This window comes from Carassius carassius, chromosome 21 (assembly GCF_963082965.1).
Source record: "Carassius carassius chromosome 21, fCarCar2.1, whole genome shotgun sequence".
NCBI classification, from domain to species: Eukaryota; Metazoa; Chordata; class Actinopteri; order Cypriniformes; family Cyprinidae; genus Carassius; species Carassius carassius.
The window spans coordinates 13,242,101-13,259,615 of NC_081775.1; the positions used below are offsets into that span (position 1 = coordinate 13,242,101).

Here is a 17,515-nt window from a genome sequence, read left to right on the forward strand (position 1 = left end):
TCAGTGCAAAAATGTTCAAATAGTTTGTGAAACCGTTTTATAAAAATTATCACGTTTAAATAAATGTCCAAATTACATAAACAGAAATAAAACCATCATTATGTACATGATCTAATTCAGTCCAATGTGTAAATTTATGGAAATTACTTTTTCATATGTATATTTTTGCACTATTGAATAAAAAAATTACTTAAAATGTACACCCATTTTTAAATAATCACATTGTATTCAATGCAAAAATAAATTTAAATAGTTTGTAAATCCATAATTTATTACAATAATCTCAAATGTGAATTTTCATAAAACCATGATTGAGTGAATGAGAATTGATAAACTATGCGAATGATAACCAAAAGCAAACTGTCTCTTTAAGATTGATGCCGACTATTTCTAACGGTCATAACTGATACCTCTTCTGATTTCCAGGACGAAAACATCATGAACTCCATGCAGCTTTTTGAAAATGTGATTTAGGACAGGAGTGGAGTTATCTAAAGCTAAAACAGCCCTCAATGTCCCAATCCAGTTCTCTCCACATGTCTATATACCAAACTAGCACAGCAGTCATTCTCTGTCTTGTCCTGTAGCACTACTCCCATGCCTGCTGCACTCCGTAGAATCCTATAGACCAACACATAGCCTACAGTATGGCATCACAGTTTGTGCTTCACAGCAGGACTACTTTTAAAAAGAAAAGCCTGGACAGCCGGGATCCTTCCAGTTGCTAAATACCGGCAACCATGTGGTGGAACTTTCTGAACCGAATCAACAAATTAAGTAACAAAGCCACGTTTTGTATCACTGGTTGATGGATTCCAATGGGCTCTCTGACGTCCATATAAAAACCATCACCGCTCTGGACTGCTTTCTTCTGCCTTACGAATGAGGGACATTACAAGACTCAGTCTCAACCTTCCAGATACCATAGTTTGAAGGAGAGTACAGTAACTATGGATTTCAAGGGACCCAAAGGAGCGTCTAGCACCAATGACGATTTGAAGCACACCAGAGACTACTCACCAAAAGAACAAAATTAATGTGATTAAAACCGGCCTGAAGCATGCCTGTCCAAATATGTGAGATATTTGTGATTTTCTTGCATGGAGACTGACAAAGTTGTACATTTTCTTCCTTGTAAGCCAGTAACCCACAGAAGACTGTAAGCAAGCTAAAGCAACTGTATGCGTGAAGTTAGTGTACCAGTGTTTATAAGTTCTGCTTAAACCTGTATTGCACATAACAGTGGGGCCAGGATGATTTGTTTGGTCGTGTTTGATTCTTGCACAGAAATGGGGTATATTCAAAGTTATATTTACAGTGTAGGCATTTTAGAAGTATAGAAATAAGTGTTTTATTTTCAGGAATGTATTTATTTGTCAGGAGATGTCTAATGGAATGCAGGGTTTGGGCATGAACGGACATGTCCTGGTTATTAAGTATATATATACTTGAATATATATATTTGAAACAGACTGAGATATATACTGTACCATATGTTTATCTTTATTTTTTGCTTTTGGCCACATGGTTTGTAAAAGTTACATATTATTTCATTAAGTACAGTACACAATGTGCAACCTTGGGAATCTCCTTGTCATTACCAGGAATATGGATAGCTTTTATTTGGGGATGCTGGGAAACTATTGCTCATCTATGAAGGAACAAATACTATGGTGAAGGTGAAGTTAAAGATTCAAAGTTAATTAAAAGTCTGTTTTCAATTCACTTTCAGAAGCAACATCTATATTACCTGAAAGCTCTTATTTATTTATTTATTTATTCTTTGTTTATTTGGTTGGAACAGTTTAATGTAGATCGGATGAATAAAAGATGCACTACTCTTGATCAAAACCAGTGTGTTTCTGTTAATGTTACTGACATTATGTACAAGTAATGTAAACGGAATAATTTTCCAAGTAACTGGTAAAGTAATGCATTACTTTTCAGTGGTTATCAACAGTGGTTCTTAACCAGAAGACTGCAGCAAAGTAATCATTTTTTAAAAATGTAAAACTTTAAAATTAGAATGAAAAAAAATTAATTTAAAATGTTAACAAAAACTAAAAATAACACTGCTTAAAAGTATTTAAAATTATAAATTGTTAGTATTACTGATATTACTGAAAGTATAATATTAAATGAATAAGTAATATTTTAAAATAATCTACAATTTTATAAAAAAAAAATAAAAAAAAATAAAGATGTTTAAATGTCATGCTGGAAGTTTGACATTGAGAGTCGCTGATCTTAAATGAACGTCTGTGTGTTTGTGTGTGTGTGTGTGTGTGTGTGTGTGTGTGTGTGTGTGTGTGTGCGTGCGTGCGCTCTTGTTTTTGTGCCATATCAGGACACAACTCTGTATAATGACATGGGTATGACACAGGTATTACAAGGAGAGGGTGACTTATGAGGACGTAACCCATGTCCTCATTTTTCAAAACGCTTATAAATAATACAGAATGAGTTTTTTTGAGAAAGTAAAAATACACAAAGTTTCCTGTGAGGGTTAGGTGTAGGTTTGGTGAAAGCCGATAGAATATACAGTTTGTACAGTATAAAAACCTTTACGCCTATGGGATGTCCCCACGTTTCAGAAAAACAAACATGTTTGTGTGTGTGTGTGTGTGTGTGTGTGTGTGTGTGTGTGTGTGTGTGTGTGTGTGTGTGTGTGTGTGAATAGAGATCAGAAAGGTGCCAGTTATTATAAGACAGTTAAATCCCATGTATGACAATAATGCAAACTGCACCCAAGCAAACATGAAAAGGGAAAAAGATATGCACCTTAAGACGATCTGAAACTAAATATCTGTGGGTATGACTGTGAATGTGTTTACACAGAATATCACGTCCTTACAGAAATGCTTATCCCCATTTGCTATGTTTATAGAAGTCTGTGTGTGATCTGATTCATGCTGGAGACATGTCTCCATTTTGTTTTCTTTGGGTGTCTGACTAGGGAATACAATCTTTTCTACTCTCTGTCCTTTCCACCTTACTCTCAAGTATCGTTTCTATTGGTTGTGGTTTATCTTCACATTTCCCATGACATCTTCCATCTCAGATGTCTATCTTATCACAGCTTCTATGTGATTCCTTGAAATGTCAGGTAAAAGAACAACAAGAAGTATTAACGCATGTAAAATCTGAATGAGGCCCATAGACCCACTAACCTACATCCATCAATTAGCATTAGATTTGCTACTGATCCAGGACATGAGCTCTTAAATAAGCAGGAAGAAGTAACGTCACCATTGGCTAGTACTTGTTTGTGTGTTATGAAAGCACTACAGCTAAATGGGATTATTTCTCCCATCTGTTCAGGTCTGTCTCTCACCTGCTTCTATTTCAAGGAGTGACAACACTTCCTGTGTGCATATCTGACCAGAAATACATTTATTGATTCATGTCGTTTTTAGTTTAAGTGCAGATAAATAAATTAAGGAATATGCAATCGACGTATGTTGTTGTCCTGTGTCATCATGTGAATGTATGATTATAAGCAGGGTGTGATTTGTAAAAAAAACAAAAAAAAACGGGGAATATAAGGGAGAAGGACATACAAATTAAACAATTTCAAACAGGGCCCACTGGTACAATCTTCACTAGGGCCCCACAAACCTCAGATCAGGACCTGCGTGGGCCCCTATCAGGGACGTGCAGGGGCTCAGACGTTGAATATATCAGGGGTGTGCAATATTGATAAAAAATATATATATATATAAATATTTTCTGGAATTTTATCGATAATGATAATTAGATGATATTTTGTCATAGTGTGTTATTGTGCTGATATTTTAAGGACTACCATGGACAGCTGACTCCTGAAGTTTTTGATAGTCTACATATTCTCAATCAGTTTAAATTGATTTTGACCTTTAATGGGCATGTTTACCTTTAAAAAGCCATTTTTAATTTTTAATAATCTTTTCAGGCAAATTCTTAAACTGAATCAGTCAATTTGAATTAGGGCTGTCAAAATTGCTCAAAATTGACGTTCGAATATTCCCTCTAAAACAGGGGCGGAGTGGGACCAAAAAATCTACCGGGAAATTTCGTAAACCACCGGCCCTCGGTGGTCAAAAAAAAAAAGCTAAAAAATATATACTACTAACGTCATAACCCTTGCAAAATTGTTTTAAATATATTAAGAAAGACACCGCTACTGGTCACGTGATCTATGGTTAGACTTTGTAAATTATATAGTTTATCATAAACTAACCACTTATAAATTACTTATAACTGAACTTTTATTATAAAGTGTTAATGATTATTAATTGGCGTTGGCGACGCCACTATAGTATGAATATATATAATACACACACCACTGTCTACCTACCACTAATTAAATTAGTCATTATTATTAGGCTACCAACATTTACTAGCTTGTGCTAGTTCAGTGGTTTTCAAAGTGGGGGCCGCCGCAGCAAGTTGGAAGAAAAAAGCAAAAAAAAAATGTTATATAAATATTTTACAAATATTAAAAAATATATATTTTTATTATTATTATGAGTATTGTTATGAAATAGCATTCTAATAATTTGTCGATATCTGAACATTAAACTTTTAATGCTAATCTTTCTGATTGGCTGGTACACGTAATCTGTCAGTGTAGCCTTGGTAACAACCGCCAGTGCTCAGCTATTCAGCTATTTATTTAGTTAGCTGGCTAACTCTGTCAAACCTCTATCAAAATGGATAGATTTTTAAAAAGGAAAAAAGCTGACGAGCCAGCAATCGAAACCTCAGATAAAAAGAAAGAAAGTTAACGCTGTACCACTCTCTGATAACACTGTGAGCAGACGTATTGGAGACATGGCTGAGGATGTGTCTGCTCAACTGTTGGACCAGGTGAGAGCTAGCGAATATTTTGCGCTGCAGCTAGGTGAAAGTACAGATGTGGCAAACGCTGCCGAGTTGCTTGTGTACATAATATTCATTTCCCAAGAAATGTTTGTTGAGGAAATACTGTTTTGTAAAGCACTTGAAAGTAGAACCACCGGGAAAGAGATTTTTCAAGTGCTGGACGAATATATTAATTCAAATGGATTTGACTGGTCTCGTTGCGTGGGTGTGTGTTCTGACGGGGCCGCGGCTATGACTGGGAAGAACAGTGGGGTGACAGCTCTCATCAAACAAGGCTCCGAATATGGCGTTCACGCACTGTATGCTCCATCGAGAAGCACTGGTGGCTAAACGGTTAGATGATGAGCTTAACCAGGTACTACAGGACGTAAAACACGTAGTAAACTTCATTAAAGCACGCCCCTTGAAACACAGACTTTTTCATGGGATTTAAAAATGAAATTGGAGACTCTTTCTCTCTAACTACTGGATGTATGTAAGAAATGACTTTCCCATCCTAGCTGAGAGTGCTCTGAAATTCCTTCTTCCTTTTGCAACCACTTATTTGTGTGAGTCTGGTTTTTCAACTTTAAAAGTACTTAAAACAAAACACAGAGCACGTCTAAATGTGGAGAGTGACATGCGTGTTGCACTGACAGACATAAAGCCCAGGCTGGACAAACTATGTAGAAGCCACCAGGCCTATCCGTCCCATTAATATCCTCTCTCTCTCTGTGTTGAATGTTGCAACCAGGCCAAGCACTCCCATTGACACACACACACGCACACACACGCACACAAACTGACAAACACACACACACTCTCTTTAAGATCTTTCTTTTTCCATTCACTGACTGACACACACAGATACAATGTTGAATGTTGAAATTACTGTTCCAGATTTTAAGATATTGAAATTACCATATATGATGATCTGACATACAGATGTTGTTATTACAACACTAATAAATGTCAATGGATGTTCACCCAGATGTTTTATTTGTTTATTTATTTACATTTGCCGTAGTAGGTATTGTCGATGGGTTCAATAACACATCATGCAAAAGGGGGGCCTTGGCCAGAACCTAGTGGTAATATGGGGGCCTTGTCATGATAAAGTTTGGGAACCCCTGTGCTAGTTCACGGTCGGCTAAATAAATCCGTAATTTTTGAGCACTTTGATGCATTCTCCTCCAGCATCCGCTTCTTCTTCATTCTGGCCTTTTCGGACCCTCCTTTGTCCTTTCTCTTCTTGCCTTCCATGGGGGTATCGTTAAATGTTAATATGCAACCACGCTAATCCTTCCTGACTGTCATTTTTTTTTTTTCTAGAATTTGCGCGCTTTCTCTCTCTCTCTCTCTAGTCTGGCGTGTGCCATTTTTTGGTCATGCCATTAGACGAGGGGGCAGGAGGGGGCGCTCATTATCTCCCTACATTTCTGTAAACAGACTTGACCTGCAATCGGTTCAGAATTCCCCATTCCCAGGAGGTTTTACTCCATTCTATGTTAATTTAAGAACAAACAAATGAATTAAATACTCGTTTTTTGTTTGTTTTTTTGTGAACATGAAAGTTCTGTATGAAGAATATGACGGGGGAGATGAGATGAGTGTGCAGGGGGGTAACTATGACTGAGAAATACAGTGCCGGCCGCCGCGCTCCCGCTCCGGCCACTCTCACTGCCGTTATGAATAATTTATAATGGGCCGATCATGAAAATTCATCAACCGATCGGGAAAAGTCGCCAGCGCGCCCACTAGTAAAGCAGACAACCACGCCTCTACTACCGCGGGCCTTTTTTCCAAATTTTTTTTTATTCGAATATTAATTTTCACCTTCGAAATTCGTTTTTTAAAAACTATTCGAATACATATTCGAATTTAGAATATTCGTTGACAGCACTAAATTGAATAATAAGACATTTGGGCTTTTACCAAGCAAATGAAATCAGTATTGACAAAATAAATTGTTGCAATACAAAGAAAACAAAGAAGCTGCATTAGAAAGGGAATTTAGATGTATTTACATGCTGTTTAATGCAGGACATGAATGTATTTAACCTGCAGTTACAAATGCATTAATAGTGTTTTGATATTTTAAACACAACGTTGAATACTGATATTTGAAATTATATTTAAAAAAAGATGTGAAATTGAAGTCACTGTTAATAAGTGAGTGATTGCGATATATATATATATATATACATTTGTAATCATGCGGTTTTTGGTGGAAAAAAACGTCAGTCTTCGCGCGATACTGATCAGCTATATGAAATAATTTCACCCCCCACTTTGAATTCTGTGATCATTCTAAACGCATTTTAATAAACTGAATCATGCAATGAAAGGACGGGAACAGGTAGCTTAGTCTTTTGTTTATCACCACTTACCTCCACACCAACACAAACATAACTGGAAAGACAGAGGGCTTCCCTTCTGCGGCTCTGTCTGTCTGTCTGTCTGTCTGTGATGTGCCGATTAGTGTGATCAGGCATTGGAACTCGACAGAGTCTCAACCACGGGTCTCAACATTTCCTGACTCGACCCGATATTTGGAATTTTGGGAAAGATGTGCGCAAACAGAAACACACACACACGCACATATAAACATATATCAATAATTTATACAACAAATGAATAAATACATATATTAAATAAAATAAAACGTGCCTGCACCCCACCAGCGATGGTTCTGTCCGTGTTTAAGATTCTTAGTAGAAACTGCATGTAGTTTCTTAAATATTTTAATTTCTAGTGTATCTCTGCTTTGTTACCACCAATAATAAAATTAAACAACATAATAAAAGCGACTGCAAGTTTGTTTATTCAGTGCTGCTGTTGTAAGCCTGTGTTCAACTGTTGATCTGTCTAGTCAGTGGTGTTCTGCTCGCTCTTAAACCCTTCATTGAGAGCTTAGCATAACCCCTAAATGTAACATTTCCACAACAAAAACTGCTTCTTCTGTGTCTTCAAAGGCCCTCTGTTGATGAAAAATCAACTCAAATCACTCAGCGACCTCACTGTATGTATAATTTGTTTTGTAATGATGATATTGAAAAACAAGGCTATATTTAATGTTATTTCATGTCATTATGCACTAATATGCAGCGGTTACTGAATATACAGTAGGTCAATTAAGTAATGGCGCGCAGTACCGCCTGAAGACCGGAAGGGGGCGCCGAGAAACGCACTGAGAGCGCCTAAAAAGCTTTGTATTTAAAATATTATTATTTATTTGTAAATTATTTTAAAGGTGTTTTTAATTAATTTAAATATTTGTACATATATTTAAGGTCTATTTTCCTCAACCTCTAACTTTTGGGTTGCTATTTGTAAATTATGTGTTGTAAATATGTCTGTTCAATGCTTAAAAAAAAGATTAAAAACAAACTGGCGGCGCCATTTTTACTGTTAAAGCAGCACATCGGAGGAAATGGGAGTCCTGTGAGGCGATAGGGGGCGTGTGGAGAGGCTGCATTGAGCGGGCTTGTGAAATCACATGGGCAGACACGACAACCGGCAAGAGAGATGACTGGGACGTTGCGTCATAGCATGTGAACAATTCTATTGGCCGAGAATCACCAGAAGGCGGGGTTTATCAGCGTTCCGACGTCAGAGTTTGTTTTGAGCATGCGTTGAAATACCACAGTGCCCCGTGTGCTGTGTGTATGTCCGTGTGTTGCTATATATTAGGGAAACATCGCTCCACTCGTCTCCTGCTCATCATATAACCCAGTCTGGTCAGAAGACTCTGTCCTGCTGAAGGTGTTTGCACAGAGAAAGCCGCTGTTTCTGTATTTGCCCTCGGTAGTGGTCAAGTAGGACACTCAGTGCTGCTAAAGGTACCAACTACAGAACACAAGGGGAAATTACAGGAGAGGAAAACGATTTGTTTCATCCCAGAAAGGTGAGAAATAACGACTCGGTGTGTTTTATCACACAAGTCGTGTATTGTAATTGTAAATATAAACTTTCCTAATATCAACTAGGCGTAATTATTATAATAATGATTAATAAAATGTCCTAGTCGCATCCCATCAACATCTTAGAATTTCAGTCCAAGAGATGCGATGCTGGATTCTAACTGGGTTGCTTATTAAAGATTGTTGTTATATGATCATTTACAGTTTTCGTGTTTGGTTTATGTGTGTATAAGACTTGATTTTGTCGTCTTATAATAACTACCAGTGGCAGCGAGTTAAACTCTCTCTTTTACAGGCTGCGCACATGCTTGGTGCTTTTCATCCCTTAATTAAGGGATAGTATTACAAGATTATGTTAAAATGTCACATTTGATTAAACTAAACGCAGCACAGTATCAGGTACATGGTGTCTCCATTAAAAGCAGGGAGACATGTATCAGATATGATGATACGATAGTTTAAATATGAAACATTATCTTAGTTGATTTAAATAAACGTATACTCGTTTTGATTATCTATGAGAGGCATGTCAAGGTTAATAATAATGTGATAGAAGAGGTGACAAAGGGTGAAGCATGTGAGCAGGTTCATGCCGGTCCATTGACTGACGTCATCATCCGTGACTCATGTGATGCATCCTGGACACTTATTGTTTGTGCCTCAATAAATATCATGAGTGGTTTTGGTAATTGGTGCATGTTTTCCTTTACATGATTTTGCAACAGTAAATGGTGTCTCAGGAAATTGGTAGTAGGTGATGTGGGCTGGTAAAAGTTTCTAGGTTAACTCCAGTCTTCTGTGTCACATGATCCTTCAGAAATCATTCATAGTATGCTGATTTGTTTCTTGAGAAACATTTCTTTCATTTCTGAATGTTGAGAAGAGCTATGCTGCTTAATTTTGTGTGTGTGGAATGAATATACACTCCGAAAGAAAAGCATTAATTTGAAAAATAAATATTTTCTAACATTATAAATGTCTTCACTGTCACTTTTGATCAAGTTAACATGACCTTGCAAATATAAGCAGTAGTTAATGAGCAGTAGCGTGTTTATAATATTGCTCAGCTCTGAAAAATGTCTTCAGCAAGATGTTGATTCTAGAGCAAAATCTTCCATAAGCTTTTCCTCCTACATTAATGTGCAAAAATGTTTAGTAGTTAATATAGAAACCTGCTACCTGACATACAAATAAAAAAATTCCTCTGCAATCTCTATGAAATTAATTTACCCAGTAATCATGACTGACTGGAGATGTCATGGATCAAACTTTAAAAGAATACTGCAGTATGAATGGCAAAACATGCCCTCTCCAACCAACTTAGTTATGCATAGATCGAATAAAGGGCATCTGCAGCCAACCTATTCTCTCCATCTGTCTGATTCATTTGTTTTTTCTGTTCTTTGATATTTGCTTATGAGTCATTGGCAGTGTAAGTGTGTTTGGGTATTTGTGTAAATGATGCCTAAAATGTCCATTTATGTGGTGTTGTATGAATGAACTATGACTTTTGGGATTTGTCTGGTCAGTGACATCTCCACCTATAATGACATATCTCCACCAATAATGAAATATTTCACCAGTGTATTTATATATTTATATATATATAAGTGGGCAGTTTGATCCCATTTGCTTTAGATAACGAATGTCTGTGAGTACAGAATTGATTCTGCTCTGTTTGAGCCATTCTTTTTAATATTATATAAACTGACAGACATCCAGGATTGCATAAACAGTTTAGATAAACAGATGTAGCTCAGAGGAACACAGACTGGATTGTGGCAGCTGTATTTTGTAGCACAGGCTGTCAAACAGCAAAAGACTCTTTTGAGTGGAATGCTTTGCTCAAAAACTTGGTTTAGACTTGCCTAAATATTGTACAGAGAAGTTAAATGCAGTGGATCCTAATAGTTGTATTTCTCATCTATGATACATTAATAAATGTGTTTTAATTAGCTTTTGTGCATGGAGGGCTCTTTTTTTGTTTTCCTCTTGCTTTTGTGTTCGTTTGAATCCTCATTTGTCAGCACAAGTTGCTCTTGACAATCCAATCATGCCCAGAAGTGTTTTTTTTTTTTTAAGAAATTGCCAATAAACTGGATCGATTTCTCAGAGCTTAGCTAGGTAAAGTGAGAACAGCGTAATTAAATGGTGAAGCTGAGAGAGCGTGTTAACAAACCAGCAGGCTGACTGTCACAAAACCTTATCTAACACCACTGGAAAAAAAAGAGAGTATTAAAAGGTTTCCTTCCTTTTTTTTTTTTTTTTTTTTTTTTGATTCTTCCTTTTTCTCGGTCACAAAATGAAAAAGTGTCATCACTCTCGTTCACGCTTATGCTATTTCAGTCTTTTTCAGACCATTTCTGATTCTATGTTCACTTTTTCTGTCTCTTTCCAATTTTCTTGAGAAAACATTAGCATTTTAAGGCGTTTCTTATCATTTACAGAATGTGCATGTACAGGCTGTTCGTTTAAATAAGAATCTTTGCAGTTGATAAATTTTTTTTTTCTAGTTTGCCAGCAGTGAATTCGCATAAGTACAAAACAAAACTCTTAAAAAAATATTATGCTGATATTAAACTTTAAATTGTGAAAAAGCCCAGCCCTGAGATTTACATTAGGATTCAAAACTTCACCAAAGTGACACTTGCGCCATAATTTCTTCTTTTTTTGTTATCTGTATTGTATTTAATTCACCCCAAAAATTTAAATTCTGCCTTATATATATATATATATATATATATATATATATATATATATATATATATATATATATATATATATATATATATATATATATATATATATATATATATATATATATATATATATATATATATATATATATATATATATATATATATAATTTTTTCCCCCTCATGTTATTCCAAACCTGTATGGCTTATTTATTTCTGTGGAATATAAAATATTATATTTTGAAGAATTTTGGTAACTAGACAGTTTTTGTAACTTATATGGGCATTTCTCAAATTATCTTTTGTTTTTCTACAGAAGAAAAAGTTACACTGGGTTGGAACTTCGTGAAGGTGAGTAAATGGTGACGGATTTTTCATATTTTGTTAGCTATTCATTTAAATTTACATTTAATCATTTAGCAGACACTTTTATCCAAAGCGACTTACAAATGAGGACAATAGAAGCAGTCAGGTCAACAAGAGAACAACAACAGATTCAAGTGCCATGGCAAGTCTCAGTTAGTCTAGTACAGAACATGTAGCTAGTGTTTTTTTCTTTTTTTTCTCAAGAATATGATGGACAAGAAAAGGTAAGTGCTAGTATTAGTTGGTTAAGTGCTGGTGAAAAAGATGAGTTATTCCTTTTAAAGATTTTCTGTAGTTGTAGTTTCTAAAGTTGTATTTAAGAACAACCCATAAATTGCGTCTATTGGCCTCTGATTGAGGTCGATCCTTTCAGTAAATGATCATTATGGTACTTCCATAATTCAGAACTATTGGTTTGCGGTAATGCAAATTGTGAAGATTTCACACCTTTGAAACCTTTTCTCTTATGTCATTTGGTTTCTCATCCGAGAAACCTCACCCTTTCAGTTTCTCACGTCACATAAAGCAGTTTGTAGATTTAACTCCATTTAACAGGGGATTTTGTGTAATTTTGTGTAATTCTTAATAACTGCCAAATCAAGGTTGAGACAAAGTTTGCTTGAAACAATATGTTCTTTAATAAAGGGCAGAAGTGTGTGACCATTAATGACATTTGAGGGAAAACAGATTTGAGTTTTCAGCTAACACTGTGTAAACACTAAATGTGAATGATGCGATGTAAAAAAAGAGAATCCGTTCGAATCAGTGATTTTGGATGCGTGGTGCAAAGCTCTAACAGTAAACTGATGTCTTGTTCCATTTCTGACATACTCCAAGTGCTCACACTATTTTTGACATGAAGGACAAGTACATTTGTGACAGTTGCAATTTTATACTTTGTGCATACTTTACATATGTACTATAGCACCTCACAAAAATGCACAAGAGCGCACATCATTTGTGACACCCCGTAGAAGTGAAGTGTACTTTGAAGTAACTTGTGTGGGAATCTGTTCTGGATGTGACCCTTAACAAGAATGTTCCCGCAGTCAATTCCTGCCTCCTCTTGCTTTTGGGTCATTGTCAGTATAGAGTGACAAACATGTCCCTTGACCTTTTCAGATATAAAACTCATAACCTAGTATTTAACGAAGGGATAACATGGTTTGGCTATATTTTTTTTTACACATTATCAAACAATTATTTGCTACTATCATAAAATGAATCTATTATGTGAAATGATCACTGGTGGTTTTTCATCACATCAAATGATAATGAAGTCGTCATGATGTTAAATACTTGCCATCAGCTTTTATAGGCAATAATTGCACTGCATTCATAACTTTTGCATTTTGTATGACCAACTCAAAAAATTTTGAGAATGACCCTTAGCCTGCCATAATGTTGAAACAACAGCATTTAGGCATTTCTTTTGCTGATTTAGCTATATATTGGAACCGCCTTTTGCTTCAGTGTGCGATGCACATTTTAGTGACTTGCTTTGAATTTCATGTGTGGTTGACCTTAAAAAACTACATTGAAAGTAGACAACCCAGGTCACAAGACCTTGACTGCATGTCTTTTAAAATTTGGCTGACGATGTGCTTGATGCTGCCTTTTTTTGTCACAAGATAGTGGCTTTTGTAGGTGTCTCTTTAGTCAGAGTGATCTATAACCTGTTTGATTCAGTCTATAGAGTTTACTCATCATATTTATTTTTTAAGCTCTCTCCTCCACAGTTAAACTTCCCCCAAAAATAAAAATTTGTTTAGCTAAAGTTTACCTGAAATTTAGCATTACATCACTTGCTCACCAGTGGATCCTCTGTAGTGAATGGGTGCCATTAGAATCCAAAATAGCTGCTTAAAACATCACAATAATCCACATGACTCCAGTCTATCAGTCAACACCTTGAGTGAAAAGTTGCGTGTTTGTAAGAAACAAATCCATTAAGGCATTTTAACTTTGAAAGCCAATATTAGTTTGGAATCTGTGCATATTTCTCTCTTGTTTAAGAATTTTTTTTTGTACTGGAGAAAGAAATAGTGGATAGAGGACTTTAAGTTAGTCTTTGAGGTTTGTTTATTACAGACACACCGCTGTTTCTTCATAAGATGTTTGTAATGTTGTATTGTGATGTTTTTATCAGATGTTTGGACTCTTATTCTGACGGCACCCATTCATTGCAGAGGATCCATTAGTGTGAAAGCAATGTAATGCTAAATTTCAATGAGGATATGAACTCACATACATCTTAGATGTACTGAGAGTGAGTACATTTCTAGAACTATTCCTATAAAGTATCATTTAGTGAAGTTCAGATTTCTGTTTTTTTGACTTCAGTCTGCCAGTTCTTACTGAACACCGTTTAATCGTGCCACATCTCTTGAGATCTTTTATTTGATACATACCTCTATAAATTTCTGTTGCTGTTCTGCAGTAAATCTGGGGCAGACTAGATTCAAGCCCTTACTGTTCTGTTGACCGAAGCTCCTAAGATCCCCCCGTTGAGTCAATGCCCCCTTCTTTCCCTTGGGTTCCCTTTGTGTTTAATTGATGTGCGTCCAAGAGAGCCAGTGTCAGGCTCCTATAGTGCTGGGCTGTTGTCACTAATCTCCCCTCACCACTGAGAGGGCTAATTAAACGGCATATTTGAGTGAATTAGTTGGTAAGGAAGAATGTGTTGTCATGGATGTGGAAAGGTCGCCTCTTTCTGGGGGGAACCAAGCATGGAGAATAATGACTCAGACTGGAGCCTCCATCACGAGTACAATTCATGCCAACAGCCCATAATATAACTGCATATTCAGCAAGAATTCATGTTAAACATATTTAGCTATGGCTTGATCAGGTTATAATGACTGCAATAGTCGAGCGGGATGTTAAAGGCTATATGAGTTTGTCTGTTTCTTTTACTGATTATTTTCGGGTTAAAGCATGATTTAAACGGATAAAGCACATTCACACGCAATCGCTTTAGCAATAATGCATTCAAACAAATGTAATCTTACAGTGCTACTATTATCAGTAGGCTATTTGATTTTGAAATCTTGAAGAAATTAATCGATCTGTTTAGATAAAATAACTGACAAAAGTGTACTGTTATTTTCCTCACAAACAAAATTTGCACAGCTGATGGGCTAGTATTAACAAAAAATAAATAATAATAAAAAATTATATATAATAAAAAATTATAATAAAATAAAGGTCTTTCCAGCATTAAGGTAATAACATTACAGTTTGTTATTATCTTGTCTCAGTTATAAGTTTATAACTATATTAAAACTTGTTTTGAAAAAATTCTTTGTCATTTGAATCTTGATTTTAAAATCGATTTAAATCATAAATCGGATTTTTCTTTTTTTTAGGCCATATGCTATCGCCCAGCACTAAAAGCAAGTAAAGAAGGCTGCCTTTAAAATCACTTATGCTGTCCGTTAATGAAGCTCTTTTTTACATCATGTGCATTTTGTTGATTATAATGAGAGAACTTGAGTTTAATCGTGAGGACGGTTTATTAATCCGTCCATTCTTTAGAGTTTCAAAGATTTAGCTAAATCGTGCAGGTTTAATTTATTCGATTCTTGTTTTAGGCTAATTAGGCATAATTAATGTGAACGAAATTATACAGCGCTTCACGTTTAAACATGCAACAATTTCTTAATCAGTTTACAGACAAATGTCTTTTTCCCAAGAAGTTATCTGTCAAAATAAAGGACAGGTAACGAATAGCAAAAATGCATGTTGTTTTATTAAAGGAATTTTAAAATATAAATTAAAATATAGGCATAATATATGAAAATATTGACATTGCATATTAATCCATGTAGCCTACCCCCTTAAAATAGGCTACCACTTTTAATGCTCCGATGCAAAGTAAACAACAATTTATTTTGAATAATATAACACATAATTCATATAATATAAATAATACTGCGCACCTTTTAAATGTATCAAATCTAAAATATGTCTAATATTTTAAAATATGTCTAATATCTAATATCTAAAATAAAATAATACCATGTAGCTTAGAGAAAATATAAGCACAGACTCAGGCACAGGCTTGACATTTATCCTGCTTGAATTCGTTCTAATAAATACACATAACTTCATAAGTACCAAACTTTCATCTGTGAATATTACATATTAAATATATTAAATATTTTAACTATAGTCTTTTTCTTTCATTTTCCGTGACTGAAGCCGTCAAATGTAACACATCAGCAGTGTTGGGAAGGTTACTTTGGAAATGTAATAGGTTACAGATTACAAGTTACCCTGTTTAAAATGTAATAGTAGTGTAACTTTTTCAATTACTTTATTAAAGTAATGTAACTAATTACTTTTGAGTACTTTTTGATTACTTTTCTAAATTTGTGAAAATTAAAGAATAATAAATAAAAGCATATACATCAACTTAAATACAGTTATCTAATAAGCATGTGACGCATTCTGTGTAATAAACTCCTGAAACATTGGTGTTTTTTTTAAACTGCTGTCTCTTTGTATATGATGATAGTTTTCTCAAAATAAGTAAAATGCACATTAAGTGACACAGAGCAGTTCTAGAAATTATGTTTATGTGCTCGTGTACTCCTATATTGAGATGGCAGAGGTTGAAAACACTGCGAGCTTCAGTAGGCCTATGTGTAGTAAATGAAACCATGTCTTTGCCATTAATTTACAGGAGGGGCGGACTGGGAAAAAAATTCAGACTGGAAAATTCTAACTCATAAAAACAATTCATGGACAAAACTATTTTTTGTATGGACCTGACATAAAAAAGGTTTAAATCTTTAATTTGGGGACATGCAAAATAATTAAAAGTTCTCTCCTGAACTGCACCTTCACTTCCATTTTTCTCTTCAGTTTCTTTATTTTGCCCTGTTATCCATCTCTCTCATGACTTTAATACTCAAGATTGAACAAAACTATACTTTACAATACAATACTCTACAATACTACAATATCTTTATAGAAAAATCCTAATACTGTACACGAGTCATGTTTTTCCCTTACAAAAAATTACCATGCTTTTATTAGCCTATATAAAAGTAAAATAACCTTGTTTTTTTTTTTTTTTGCAAATGGATTTGTATTTATTTTTAAATTAATACATTTGTAAAATAATTTTACATTTTTTGTTATCACAGTTAAACAATAGTAACCATTTTCTCTGGATTTATAGTTAAATATTAAAATGTAAATTTTCATAAGGGTTGTGTTGTCTGTCGTAGCTCCCCCTAAACCTATAAAAAAAAATCTGAATTTTTTTTCAGCTAAATTACTACTGTAACATTACAACAGATAATAATGATGTCCTTTATATAGTATTTTGAGTGATGACTGATGAGCAACGTGCTGCTGCTTGATTAATTAAATAAAAAAACAAAGACATAAAAGCATCTTTACAGATGAAACTGACCTAAAACCCTGAACAGGAGTTCTGCTTCTCTGCTCCAGCTGTGCTCTATACTCTCTCTCTCGCATTGATTACTCGGAGTCTGATCCAAACCGTCTGGCGGAGGCGCGGAGAGCGCGCGAGTCATGACTAACAATTCATGACTTATTAGAGATTTAATTATCAAATGGCGGATTCGCAAATGATCGCTTTAGTACATTCGGCAGGCAATTATACAATAATGATATTAAATAGTGGGGCAAAATCGGCTGCCAGGTCACCGGGAA

At 35.1% G+C, this 17,515-nt stretch overlaps 2 protein-coding genes across 9 annotated transcripts in view; both read left to right on the forward strand.

Moving 5' to 3' along the window:
- LOC132097571 (calsenilin-like) overlaps nt 1–1,430 on the forward strand; it is a 66,107-nt gene extending 64,677 nt beyond the window's left edge. For all 4 annotated transcript variants that reach the window (XM_059503370.1, XM_059503371.1, XM_059503373.1 and 1 more), the window contains one exon: nt 427–1,430. In XM_059503370.1, the coding sequence (XP_059359353.1) occupies nt 427–474 (48 nt within the window). In that variant the 3' untranslated portion in view covers nt 475–1,430. The remainder of the gene's footprint in view (nt 1–426) is intronic.
- A 7,032-nt stretch (nt 1,431–8,462) lies between these two features.
- LOC132097573 (solute carrier family 23 member 2-like) overlaps nt 8,463–17,515 on the forward strand; it is a 48,475-nt gene continuing 39,422 nt past the window's right edge. For 2 of the 5 annotated variants that reach the window (XM_059503375.1, XM_059503377.1), the window contains exon 1: nt 8,463–8,749. The gene's annotated coding sequence lies outside the window, so the exon portion shown is untranslated. Of the gene's footprint in view, nt 8,750–11,777; nt 11,824–17,515 lie in introns of those variants that run through there. The other 3 variants (XM_059503374.1, XM_059503378.1, XM_059503376.1) reach the window with 3 other exon arrangements.